The 13399-nt window shown below is 50.6% G+C and overlaps 2 protein-coding genes across 7 annotated transcripts in view; one reads left to right on the top strand and one right to left on the bottom strand.

Annotated features, from left to right (window-relative positions):
• Positions 1–2601, bottom strand: part of PACS2 (phosphofurin acidic cluster sorting protein 2) — a 78668-nt gene extending 76067 nt beyond the window's left edge. For all 6 annotated transcript variants that reach the window (XM_082483764.1, XM_082483766.1, XM_082483768.1 and 3 more), the window contains exon 1: positions 2451–2601. In XM_082483764.1, the coding sequence (XP_082339890.1) occupies positions 2451–2578 (128 nt within the window). In that variant the 5' untranslated portion in view covers positions 2579–2601. The remainder of the gene's footprint in view (positions 1–2450) is intronic.
• A 408-nt stretch (positions 2602–3009) lies between these two features.
• Positions 3010–11313, top strand: SEC22B (SEC22 homolog B, vesicle trafficking protein). The gene is made up of 5 exons (XM_082483870.1): positions 3010–3115; positions 3414–3523; positions 8273–8433; positions 8750–8896; positions 9289–11313. The coding sequence occupies exons 1-5, from the start codon at positions 3041–3043 to the stop codon at positions 9441–9443; spliced, it is 648 nt and encodes a 215-aa protein (XP_082339996.1). The 5' UTR covers positions 3010–3040; the 3' UTR covers positions 9444–11313.
• Positions 11314–13399: the final 2086 nt, after the last annotated feature.

The following is a 13399-nucleotide window of genomic DNA, read 5'->3' as shown; positions in this document are numbered from 1 at the left end:
AAGCGTGGACTCGATGTAGCATCACAAGACCCGATGTTAAATGATTAGAAACAACAGAATTGAGCGTCCAGGCTCTGCACTCCCGCTGCTGCTACAGAATTCAGTGTTTGCCCAGCACATGCAGCATAGCACACACCTCACCATGCAATCAGACTAACATTGCTGCAGGAGCTGCAGCCTCGACTGCTCCTGACTTCACTTCAGATTAACAAAAAACACTCAGCAGCCACAGCTACAGCTGCAGACCTGCCATACGTTGCACCCCCTATGCAGCCCTTGCACGCTTGCCCAGCCCACGTGGGGTAGTCCACATCCAGCTGAGCTGTGGAAAGACCTACTTATTTGGTCAGCAGCGGCAGACGTGGCAGATGGATGTCCACTTGTTTGTTCCCCCAGGCTCTAGGAGAAAAGGGCACCCAGGAACAGCAGGCAAAGGTGATAGCAACAACAGGGATGGAACCTGAGGGACCCACCGCTACACACAAACTCCCTCATACAAAAGCCATGTTCCTAGAAGGTTCCAATTGCCTCAGTTCTCCTGTCGATGTCTCAGGTCTCTGGGCATGCAATCTGAGCACTTTCACCAGCCCCTGCTTCACCACTTGTTTTCAGCGACTCCAAAATTTTCCCCTCAAGTCCCAGTTCTGCCCCACCTGCCCAGATACCCAGATGCCCTTTGCAGCACCCAGATTCCTCCAGGCACCTCCACCAGATGTCTGCAATCTGCTGCCCACCTGCCCAGCATAATCCAAGCACCCAGGACCCACCCTAAATGCCAAGTCCTGTGCAGATGCACCCCCATCCCCTACCACATCAAGGCAGGGCCAGTGTCCTTACACTGCACTTTCTGGTCATCTACAGATTTGCAAACAAGCAAGCTAAGTTGTGAGCTTGTTTTCAGATCTGCAAGTATCAGCATAAATGATAATGCAGAACTAAAAGTCCTTGACAGCGACAGACATTTGTTTTTTTATTTCAGTTTAACAGCCACTGTTATGAGGTTGGATGAGATGGAAACCCAACCGCCTTCCTGTAGTCGAGGGTGCAATGGAGAGAACAGTTTTCAAAATGGCATTAGCAGACGGCCTCCAGGTCCTCTGTATACCACCAGGGTCAATGCAAATCGCACTGGAATCTAGTGCAAAAATCAAAAGTGCACCAACTGCTCCTCCCATACAGGCAACTCCTTTCACAGCAAAAGAGACTCCTTGAAGAGGGGCACATTCCCCTTGGTGCTAGTTCCCTTCCAATACCTCCTGCTGCAGAGAAGAAAGGCTAAACAAGACACAAGCGGAGAAAGTTGCTGCCCAATGGATACTCCAAGCTGCTGTCAGCACAGATAAGCTGTTAGAAACCAAGATCATCTGCAATTGCAGGACTTGGGTTTTCTTCTACCCCATACTATCTTCCTACCCACGATGTCAAAGCACTATGACTGCGGGTAATGTTTAAGTTAAGATAGTTACTAGTCCCACAAGCAAGCCGCTAGCCCTGCAAGACAGGGGCATGGCCATGAAGTCCAATCTGCTATCAGGATGGCACAGAAGACAGAGGGATTTGGGGGGTTTGTAAAGCTTGCAAAGCTTTACATTCCTGCGAGGTCAGCCTGATGACTCTGTTCCTTTTTTGCTCACTTGCTGCGTACCCATTAAAAAAATAAAAAGAGGAGCGCATCAAAAATTCATCTTCGGCGTGCTTAAATCCTCAAAGGCGTTCTGTTAAAGCCAGACTTGAAAAGCGCAAATTTTATACAAACTAAAAGGGATCCCTCCCATGCGGGCTAAAAAAAGCACCGACAGGGATGCATCCACGTGTTTATACACACACACCAGAGATGGGGAAAGATTCGAGACTGGGAGCAGGTGAAAAACCAACAGAAGGAAAACTGATGCCCACCCCGAGGCAACTGACATGGGGCATTTACCAGGCAAAGCCCCTGTTAACAGGACACCCCATATGGGATGGTGGGGCACGGGGAGCACAATCCGGTGTGAGAAGGAGCCCAGACAACACAAACCCTGCCACCAACACCCCCCCCCCCAGGTTTTTTTGGGGGGCACTCAAACTCACGGGGGGGGGGAGGGTTGGCCACAGGGTGACCCCCTCACAGACCTGGTGCAGAGGGCAGCAGCCACCTCCCCTTTTTTAGGGTAAGGGGGTCCTGGTACGCCCCGCCCGCTCCCAAAAACCACTGAAAAGGCAGGGGAGCCCTGCCCGTTGCTGTGGTAACGCTGAGGGATGGGACACCCCAAAACAGAAGGAAGGGACCCTAAAATTGAGGGAAGGACCGCAGAGCTGAGGGGAAAGAGGGGTTGAGGGAGCAGCCCCCGGGACCTGGCGGGTAGGAGCGGGCCCTCCGACCCGCGGAGGCCCGCGGGTCGGAGGGCCCGCCCCTACCCGCCAGGTCCCGGGGGCTGCCCGCTTGAGGGGAAGGGTCCGCCCGCCGTTACCTGGGGACGCAGCTAGGGCTGGAACCGTCGATCTCCCAGGTAGCGAAGAGGTTCATAGGCACGGGCCGCCCCAGGGGTCCGGTACCGCCCGGGAAACTGAGGCGGCTCCGTTCCGCCGCCGCCGCCATGGCTGCCGGCCTGGCGCGCGCCCACCGGGCCGCCGCCGCCGCCGCCTGCGCCGCCGCCCCGCCCCGGCGGGGGGTGTGTCACGTGGGAAGGGCGGGGCATTGAAGGGGCGGGGCTAAATCACTGTGTGTGCTCGATGGGGCGGAGCCATGTGGTAGAGGCGTGGCTAGCGTCTAGGGGGCGTGGTTTCGCGGTATGGGCGGAGCTCCAGTGCGGAGGGGCGTGTCTGTGTGAAGTAGGGCGTGGCCAGGGTGTAGCCGCGTCCGGTTCTGCTGCGTTTCGTGTTGCCGCCCGGGCGGTTTCCTGGCGCGCGGCCGGAAGTGCCCGTGCTGCTGGCGGCGGTGGGACCGGATGTTGCCGTGGCGGTTTCCGGCCAGCTCCGTGGCAGGGGCAGGGGCAGGGGCGGGCTGCGGGCGCGGGGCTGAGTGGCGGCGGCGGCGGGCGGGCCGCAGCGGGGCGCGGAGATGGTGTTGCTCACGATGATCGCCCGCGTGGCGGACGGGCTCCCGCTGGCCGCCTCCATGCAGGAGGACGAGCAGGTGGGGCCGTGCATGGGCGGGGGGGGTCCGGCCCGCTGTGTCGGTGAGGAGCGGGCGGGGGGCGGCCCAGCCGGGTCCCTGCATCCACTTCTCACAGGCCGGGTGGCTCTTGCTCAAACGTTTCCCCCCCGGTGGTCGTGGGTGGGAGGCGGAGAGCGGCCTCTGTGCTGCCGGGGGCAACTCCTCCTCCTCGGGCTGAAGCCCGGGCTCTCCCCGGAGCCCCCCTGTCTGCAGGCGGGTGGGTGGGGGATGTTTCTCCGGTAGTAGCCGCTCCCAACGGCCTGTCCTCCCTCCTCAGTCAGGCCGAGATCTGCAGCAGTACCAGAGTCAAGCAAAGCAGCTCTTCCGAAAGCTGAACGAGCAGTCCCCCACCAGATGTACTCTGGAAGCAGGAGCCATGGCTTTCCAGTAAGTATCTGTAGGCCTGATGGAGGAATAGGCTTTTGCCTCCGTGGAAATAAGTGAAGGTGCTTCTGGGTCAGGGTGAGGATTTATTAGAAATCGGGCTGCCTGAAAGAGGGTGAGTTATTCAGCTATCTGCCCTGCTCGCTGAAGTGTAATATCTCCTCAAAAGGAAGAGCGTGTGAGTTGTTACTTCTTGGCACTGGTGTCCGGCACTTGTTTTTCAGCCATGTTCTGCCTTTGCTGAAGACCGTGTACGTTCAGTTCCCTTTTTTTCTGCTCGTTTGTGCTCTCTAAGATACCTTCAGTGCGTCTTCTGTACTTCCTGTGTCTTGTCTTTTTTGAAAAGAGGTGTCCTTGGTAAAAACAGTCTGGCAGTACCACTGTGAGCTCCTCTTGCACAAGATTTTCCATTCTGCGTATCCCATGAGAGTTTAGCTTTTCATGCATTAGCTTCATGCATAGAAGCACATGGAGCATCTCGGATTATTTTTTTTTAATTAATATTTCCTTAATACATTACAGACTTTTTACTCTTGTCTTGTAGATTCAGTCTTATTGTTGCCATGTGTGTTGGGTGTGTTCAATTAATTTCCTAAATTGTTTGGAAACTCTCAACTTAAAAGCACTTTTGGCTTTCTCCACTAGCACACTAACAAGGGAACTTGAACATAAAATAATGAAAACTTACAGAGTGCAAGTCAGACATCCTTACTCCCTAATCATTAGCAAGGGAAATGGAAAGGCAAGTAAATGGAGAAAGAATTGACAGTCAGTGAAAGGCAAGAGAGTAAGCTATGTTTGAGAAGAGGAAGTGGTTCTTTACATGACAGGTAATTACCTACCAGAATAATGCTAGAGAATTTAATCAAGCCCAAGATCTTGTCAAGAATCAGGATTATGCTATGAGCAGAAATAATAATGTTGAAAGTCTTTGAGATCAAGTGCCACATGAGATCACTGAGGCAGAATTGTGCGGTTTTGCCAGTGATGCGCAAAAATTTCCCACACTTGGCACCGCTTCTGCCACGCCACCAACAGCAGGATTCCTCTCAATTCCCCAGCCCTGGTGACTGGGTCCATGCTTACAGCTGTATGAATGGGAGATGGCCTTTGAATGCAGGGCAAGGTTAGCTTTAGGTCTCTGCTCCTATAACAACGGTCCTTTAGCAAATCTCCTGTCCTGTCCCTTTTTTTTCAGGGATTCAGTGACATGAAAAGACAGGAACAGCAGTTTTTTGGAGGGGCAATCTTTGGCAAAAGCCATGAGGTCTTGAGGGCAAATGTTCTTGTGGATGGCTTACATATGATAACTCTGACAAGATTTTTTTAAATCTTTTTTCTCTTGGCTTCTGGTTGCTTTTGATAGGGAGTTACAGTGGTCAGAGGATGGCCCTGATTAAAATAGTCTGGCCATCCCTGTCTCCTATAGGGTTTGGGTGGTGTTGCCAGAGTTAACTGCAAAGTCCTGGTCTGCATTGTCTTCTTTGTAGAAGTTCAAAGTTTCTAGAATTTAAAAACTCCCTCATTTTAAATGTTTCCATGGCACTGCAGGGGTGTAGCTCTGACTGGCAGTGAAGCCTTGGAAAAAAAAATCTGCGTAGATCCTGGTAAATCCCTTCTTGCGTTGCTTCCATGACGCAAGCAGACCAACGTCTGGGAAGGCTGCACCACTTGCAGTGCCCAGGAAATCAAAGCCTCTTAACAGTGGCTGTAATGTCATCAGTTCTGACAAGGCAGGAGGACTTGGGTAAGCTCATGTTTTGACAGCTGTCTCAAAGAAACAGCCAGGCTACCTGGCTGGCTGATAAACAGGGGAAGGAGCATTTCTCTGTGTTGCCTTAGTCTCTAGACAGGTTCCACAGGCAATTGGCAGTGGCTGCCGCAAAGCACTCAAGTGCTGCCTCTGTTAAGATGAGACATTAAGACAGGACCTATGTGGAAAGAAGAATACTTTCAGATCAAAAAATCTGCTGTGATAACAGTACAAGAAGGGGAGGAAGTGGGGGAATTTGAGATCTAGTCTAAAGTAATGCTGACGGATGACCATGCTGTTGGTTAATGTAGCACATCTTTTTTTTCTGCCAAATCAGAGCTCTGACTGCTGAGGGCAGCACAAACCAGGATAGAGCATTTTGCAGAGTGAGGGTTACAAATGTGGCTAAGGATATTGGTGAACTTGCTGAGGTGGTGTTGGACGCTTTTAGCTTGATGAATTCAGAGAAGAGTCTAGTCTTGCTGAAATGTGAAGCTTAAGCTCCAGCTGCTGAAGCAATTTCTGTCAAATGTAATGTTTAGACTTCAGCTCCAAAAGCTGTGTCACCCTTTGAGCTACAGCATTCAGTGTACACGGCTGTGCAGGTACAGAAACACCGGTGGAGTCTGCTGTGCTATCAGTCAGTAGTTGACCTTTGGCTGATGAGTGGCTGAACTGGCTCTTACCTGTTGTGTTGAAAACAACCCTTGGCCTTTGCCACTCTTACCAGGATAAAGCTTTTCTCTCTCAGAATGATCCAGGACACTTATAGGAAACCTACTGGCTATACTCAGTGTGCAGAAATCTGGAGTACAGAAGTTAGCAGTGGCAAACGGCGCTGCCGAGCAGTCAGCATGATCGGGTGCTGTGCTGAAGCTCAGAGGCACATGCAAAGTGTATAACTCAGAAGCCCAGCTGTGCAGGAACTCTGCTCCGATGTTGAACTGAGGTTGACAAACTTGTCTGAATCCAGGACAGAATGAGGTGTGCTTGCTCTCTGTGGTGCTGACAGATCCACTTTAAATCCATCACATCTAATATCGCATCAGGGGTAAAGCAAGTGGGAAATACAGCTGAAGAGCTCCAGGCAAGACCAGCTGGCCTGAGCAGAGATAATAGAGCCATACCAATGGGGAATGTTCCTCTGGTTTGCTCTCATCTTGAGTGTGCTGCTCTGGGTCTCAGGGAAAACTGTCGGAATTCCTATCTGACACGTCTTCCTTATTTCAAAAGACTTTCACCTATAGCTGTTCATGACAGTGACTAAATCAAGCTCCAAGTGAGGATTTGTAGCAGCTCTGAGCTGTCAAGCAGGTCTCTGAGGGTGAGGGAAGAATAGGAGCATGATGTACAGTAGGATTAGTTTTACACACTGATGCAGTGTGTAAAACTGCATGCAGCTGAGGGACATAAAAAGGAATAAAAGCATGGGCTTGTGGGGATGCGCTTCTGGAATGGATTGTAGTAACTGGAGTTTCTTGCTTCTGGTTGAGTGAATCGGTTGTTATTTGAAGGCTAGCAGCATTCACACAGATAGAGACAGGAGAAATGGATACTCCTGAGCCCAGAAACACATTGAGGATCATTAATTCAAAATATTTGGACCTGTTGGGGTATCTGGAAAAAAAAAATAGTGTGAGAGGAAGTTGTTTTGTAAGCCTGATGCGGCTATTAACAAAATTTTAAGCTACTTATTTAACTACAGTGCCCTCGTGACTGGGTCAATTCTTTAATACACTGTTAATCTAACTAGATTAACTAGACTACTACATAATGGCATTATGCAGAAAGTCAAAGGAAGGTAACATGAAAGTAACACTTAAATTCCACCCTGAATATTGTAGATAAATATTCAAAAATGTATGCAGGGCTATCTCCTGTCTCCGCTCGCTTGGTTTTGGTGGAAACATTGTTGTCTTTATTTTTCTGTTGGCTAAATGAGGAGGGAAATGTAGTTGGGAATGTGCAGCAGCACACAGTTGTAGCAAAGCCTAAATAATGTCAAGATTGGTTCTATCTTATCCCTTATTTCAGTAGCCTTTTTAACTGAATTATAATGAAAGGCCCCTGTTCTCAGTGCTGATGGAGGCACTGGAGCTCACACTGAAACAAGGTCACTAAGCACTAAGCCTCTGGAAAAAAAATACAAATTAGATGCAATGGGGATTGGGAGGTGGAGAAGAGGACCTCTCTGCACGTTCAGCTGCAGGAGAAACCAAACAGCATTACACAGCAAGAGCAGCTCCTGTTCCAACATACATTTTGGAGCACCTAACATAACAGCTGAAGAGCTGGTAGCACAATCATCCTTACCCATGGCAAACCTGTAGGGGAAGTCACCAGAACCCGTTAAGCACCAATATTTTTCTCCAGCTGCCTTTGAGGTCATGCATGTGGCAAGCGACATCCCACCAACAGGCTGGTGTTGGGGAGAAAAGGGATACCCAGCCCTCCAAAACAGAAAGCGGGAGCTGGCAGTCACTGGGTGGCTTTTTAGCATGCTGAGACCAAATTCTTGTGTGTCCCCTAATCTCAGGGCAGATCTTCCCATTTATGGGCCTCAGGTACTTGGCTGTGCTGTGTTGTCTTAGAGCTGTGTTGGCCACTTTCCGCTCTACTCCTCTGGCAAACTTTCTTGTGCTTCCCTCCTTCTGACGTAGCAGGGAAGGAGGGTGTCCTCCCTTTTTTACTCCAAAATTATAACTCTCTTGTTGCTGGTATTTTGTTAAGCTAATGCTACTCATAGGCCAACTTTTGTTTTAGGGAAGTCAAAGTTCAGGGCTGTTGGCATGGGTGTAATGTCTGAGGCTACAAGAAAATATATTTTAGGTAAAGAGAAAAGCTATTACTTTGTAGAAGAGTTTATATCTGATCCAGACATGGCAAACTGGAAGTCCCTGTACCCAGTTCTCATTCCCTCGTAGGAATAAAGGTATGCAGGGTAGTGTTTGATAGGATAGCTTCAAAATTGATTGATTAATACTCTTCTGTTCTTCCAGCTACATCATTGAGAAAGGAGTGTGTTACCTGGTTCTGTGTGAAGCTGCATTCCCCAAGAAACTGGCCTTTGCATATCTGGAAGACTTGCATTCAGAGTTTGATGAGCAGCACGGCAAGAAGGTCCCAACGGTTTCCAGGCCCTATTCCTTCATTGAATTTGGTGAGGTCCCCCTCCTTGTGGCTGGTTACGAAACTTCTTGCTGGGGGGCGGGGCAGCAGCTGCAGGATACTCTCCAGCTTGGCCTATGGAATTGACAGTTCAGCCTCTTCTTGGCAGTATGGGTGTTTTGAGCAAGAGAAGTAGGGAAATGGTAAATGTCCTTTGATTCATATTTCCTGCTTAAAGTCTCTTGGCCTCATTCTAGTGAATATTTGCATGCAGTCTGCTGGCTGTCTCAGCAATGCTCCTGCTCCTTCAGCAGCCTGGCTGCTCTGTGTTAGGTGAGAATCCCTCTGATAGCCCCATCTTGTTCCAGATACCTACATCCAGAAAACCAAGAAGCTCTACATTGATAGCCGGGCGAGGAGGAACCTGGGCTCCATCAACACAGAGCTGCAAGATGTGCAAAGGATTATGGTGGCCAACATCGAGGAAGTCTTACAGCGAGGAGAGGCACTTTCAGGTACAGGGAATGGACGATATTTGACATATGGTTCCTTGTCCCCTTGGTCAGCTGAGTGGGTAGAGCATACCGGAGGGAAAGGCTTGGTAATCCCTGAGCCTCCTGAGAAAAACAACAGACCTGGTAGGTGTTTAAGTTGGACTGGTTGCATCCTGCAGCACCTGGCAGGTACTGGTGCCTCTTTTGGGCGAGACCAGCATCTTACCAGCTTGGGTGGCTCTCATCCCAGCAGGACAAGCACTAGAGCACTGCAGATAAGCACAGGGCGTGCTGCCATGTGAAACTACTGCGCTTCCAGCTGCTCTGGAGAAACTTGTACAGTTAATGTAATATTTGGTGAACATCTGGTTAGGTTAATTTTGATTACCTTCTCTCCCCTTTCCTTTCCACAGCTCTTGATTCAAAGGCCAACAACTTGTCCAGTTTGTCCAAGAAGTACCGTCAGGATGCGAAGTATCTGAATATGCGTTCTACTTACGCCAAACTTGCGGCCGTAGCTGTGTTTTTTATCATGTTGATCGTCTATGTGAGATTCTGGTGGCTGTGAGCTGGTTGCAGTCATGGAAGAGGGAAAGCCGGTAGCCTGGCAGGTGTATGTGTGCAGGACACTGTTCACGGGGGATGTGCATTAGAATCCACACAGGACCATTGCCTTTACGGGAGTGTCCTGAAATTGTTAGGTGACACGTGACTACTACATCTCTTAGTGAAGCCTAACAATAGGTGTAAAGGCTTGTTGACTACAGGCTTTTCCTCTGAGGCAGTTTGCACTAGGGTACTGCAGGGTTTGGCCTCCCACGGTTCTGCCCCCCCCGCCTCTCCTGGGGGCACACTCTGGGAACAGTCAATCAGTGCGGTTTAGCATAATCACATACGTCCCCCTGTTGAGTAGCTCTAGTGGGAACTGGACTCTAATGAACATTCCTTGTGTTGGCAACGTTTGCTTTTTTAGAACCTGGGTCTGCAGTTATTTTTCTTTTTTTTTTTTCAGACAAGACTCCCCTGTTTGAAGGCAAATACTGCACTGTACATATAATAGCTTTCACCTCTGTCAGAATAGCTATTGTTGAGTTTTCTGTGTCTGACATCTTGGTTTGTTATACTTTAAATTGCTTTAGGAAAAAATGGATGTTAAATTATGCCTTAAAATACATTCTGTCTAGTACTAGGAGGGGCAATGAAAGGCTTCTATATTACTGATTCCTACAAAATTAAACTACAGGTTTGTAAGTGTCCACTTTCCATCTCCTGACAGCTGTGTATGAGAGTAAGTTTCCATGTTACAGGGTGGGTAATTCAAGTGCTGTTGGGGCGGGCACAATGCAAACTATGTCAGCACTCTGTGTTTTCCCCTTCTATCTGCAGATTCACTACATTATTTCCTTCCTTTTTATAACTGTGCTTTCCTTCCAGAATGTGTCAAAACTGGCAGCGTTTCATCTCTGGGATGCTTGTTTTCTTTCTCCTTCCTTCCCTCACCCAAAACAACCAAAAACCCAAAACTCTGAATGTTGTTGTGAAGAAAAGGCAGTGTTTTCTTAAAGAACACTTTAACTTTACATGAAGGATTCAAAAGGATAACTTTAAAATAGTGGAATCCTTTGGAAACACCACCTTTTTTTCCTGTGTTCACCCTCTCCCTACCTCACTTGGGAAGTTGAAACTGTAGGTGAAGAAAAACTCATTATGGGGCAGTAGTATATAGCTTCTTTCTCATGGGCCAATTTGTATATTTCCAGTGTAATGTGATTTTTTTTTTTTTATTATTTTTTTTTTGGTCCACCTGTGCTAAGAATAACATTTTATCAGTCAGCTTTTGCTCTTATTTAAAAAAGGAGAAAAAAGAAACCCCACAGCTCAGGCACTCTTCTGCACTCAAGTATCTGCCACTTGGTAGGAAGCAGGCAGTGTCACAGAAGGAAGTTTCAGGACTTCCCAGCACCTTTTACAAGCACATAATCTTGTGTAGTTCTGGAAGTATAAACTGTGACCTGGAAATGTTTCCTGCCACTGCGTCGGAAACAGGGAGCTGTTGTCCTGTCTGGGAACGCTCCCCACCTTGGCACTGTGTCAGACTGGCAGGGGAGCAGTTAGCACTCGTCCACCAATAAACCTAGCAAATCTGATCTGCCATGTAGTCTAAAATCATCTGGTTTCTGCATGATGCCTCCAAGTGTTACTTTGTAGATTGCTTTATTATTATTATTACTTTTAATCCTTTTAAGTGGTGTCCCTAACAGGTGAATGTCCCAGTGATGTAGGTCTGTGTAATGTAGGTGCTGAAAAGTGAGCAGACACCGACCTTACGTGGATTGTTGTGATTGAGGGGAGTGACGTTTCTGCAGCCAAGGGCAGCTCGGTGAGCAGTTGCCTCCTGCAGCCCCAGTGTCAGCAGTGAAATAAACGCTTCTGAAAAATCCCGTTTGCAGTGTGGAGTTTCCCATGTCTTGTTCTGTAACCCCAGATGTTGTTTTCCTTCTTTCCAGGGGCATAAGAGGGGAAAGGCCCTGTAGCTGAAGCCACATGGGATAAGAGCTCCTTTTTGGAGGCAGAACTAGCTGAAAAATATGATCTTGGCTATTTTCTGGCAAGGAGACCGTACTTTGGTTATAGCAAGGGTCCCTTTCCCTGCTGGTCTCTGCCTGTTGGATGTAGGCAGGCAGCAGCCTCGTAGGTGCATGGGCAGATTCTTATGGGGATGGTTTTGTGGTGGTGGTGTTTGCATGGGGCACACACGAAGCAGAACAAACTGGGAGTGGGGTGTGTGAGCCCTGGGGTGTGCAGCAAATGTCATTGCCTAAAGAGGAAGGCGAGGAAGACTCCCGTGGGCCAGCGTGGGGCTCTGGCGAGTGCTTTATAAGCAACTCTCTTGCTGTGCTCAAAATAGTCCCTTTTCCTCCCTTGAACAGGGCAGAGGTCCCACTGATGCTCTGTGGCATGGGAGGTGTAGACTGGGGGTTGTTTTGCTGGGGGCTGTCTGCACCTCCTGAGCAACCAGGCGTGAGGTTAGTTCCTCCCATCCCACTTCAAGGCAAAGGGGAGGAGAAGCCATGGCTGGTTTCTCCATGCGTTAACCGATGGCTTGCTTGATGCTGGGCTGGGCAAGCATCCATGGGCTCGGAGACATGGCTCCCTGCCCTGGTCTGCAGCCCTGCTGGGTGTGGGTGACCATGGTGGGTGGTTGCTGCTGGCTCATGGGTCATGGTGCTGAGCTCTGGGTGCTGGGAGAGGCCTGGAGCTGGTCCCGGAGCTGCTGCCTGCAGATGGCAGTGCCTGCATGGAGCTGCCGCAGGCACAGAGCCATGCCCAGTGCTGGAGAGGCAAAAGGGGCTCTTCTTGAGGTCACCCCCACCTCGTTGCAATGTCCTGCCCCCCCCCCACACCCCCCGCAGCCTCGCTGGGCCTGGGTTGTGTCCCCATGAACCTGGGAATCCACCTGCAAGGGCTCAAGGACCGTGCCACACGAGGCTGTGCCACCTGGCCTCATCCTGTCACGCTGCTGGGATGCTGCGACCGAGCTGGACAGTGACGCTTCCCAGCAGGGCGTTTGCCGGAGTCACCTCCTACCCAACACCCATCTCATGGCTGGTTCTGAGCAGCTCCTCTGCCTCCAGGGGCTCTGGAGCTACTTTTGCCTGCTGGGTTCACCCTCCAGGTGTCCCCGCTGGCTCCAGTGCCTCGTCCCCTCAACCTGACAGAGGCTGAGGGCTTCTGTCCCACGCCAGGCGCACGTGGAGCAGAGGGACAAGTGGGACCTGGGAGCAAAGCAAAGTCCTGGCACCTCTGCAGCACCCGAGCCCCCTGTCCTGGAGGGTGAGGGGGGCAGAGCGGGGCTCTCCCTGGCCCCATGGCGTGCCTATTGCCACTGGGAAGCCCTCGGCATGGGTTACGGGCAGAGCAGCAGGGTGCAGGGGAAAAGGGGATGCAGAGAGCAGTTCCCGAGGTACCCCGGGAGCTGCTCTGCTCACCACATGAACAGAGAGGTGACAAGCCTCGTCACAAGAGTGACCTTTCAGAAAAGCTGTCGGTTTTGGCTGTGCTTGCTGCTACCGCTGCTCAGCTCAGGTCTGGCTGAGCGTCTGGTGTCCCTGCGTTCATGGAGCTGGGGTGCTGTTGGGGATGGAGCCTGCTGGAGGGACTGTGCATGGCCCCACTGCAGGGCTGCGCTGGGTGTCTTGCGCTGCTGGGCATGCCAGTGGCTGGGTGGTGAGGTTTTCTTCCCCCCGAGCATCTGAAAAGTGAAGCAGCAAGAGCACAGCTGGTTCCCGGATGATGCCAAACCTGCCGTGGGTGGGGAATGGCACTGCGGAGAGGAAGAGTATGATGAGATGGTGAAGGCTGGCAGGGTGCTCTGGGTGTGGTGTCAAACATAAACCAGGTCCCACCTGGCACGGGCTGTGGTGACATTCTGCACCGTCACCGCTCTGGGGAGCAGCCACTCAGGCACTGCAGGGTTTTGGTTTCTGTGTTTACTTGGGCACCAGCTGCTTGCCCTGCTTTGAA

Source organism: Vanellus vanellus (assembly GCF_965231255.1).
Source record: "Vanellus vanellus genome assembly, chromosome: 5".
Taxonomy (NCBI): Eukaryota; Metazoa; Chordata; class Aves; order Charadriiformes; family Charadriidae; genus Vanellus; species Vanellus vanellus.
Note: the sequence above shows the minus strand (reverse complement) of the source record. Positions and strands in the feature narration are given on the sequence as shown.

Excerpts from the sequence above, each read along its gene's own strand:
- SEC22B (XM_082483870.1), top strand. The coding sequence starts at position 3,041 with ATGGTGTTGCTCACGATGATCGCCCGCGTGGCGGACGGGCTCCCGCTG. Across the intron at positions 3,116-3,413 it reads CCATGCAGGAGGACGAGCAG|TCAGGCCGAGATCTGCAGCA; the intron begins GTGGGGCCGTGC and ends CTCCCTCCTCAG. Across the intron at positions 8,897-9,288 it reads GCGAGGAGAGGCACTTTCAG|CTCTTGATTCAAAGGCCAAC; the intron begins GTACAGGGAATG and ends TCCTTTCCACAG.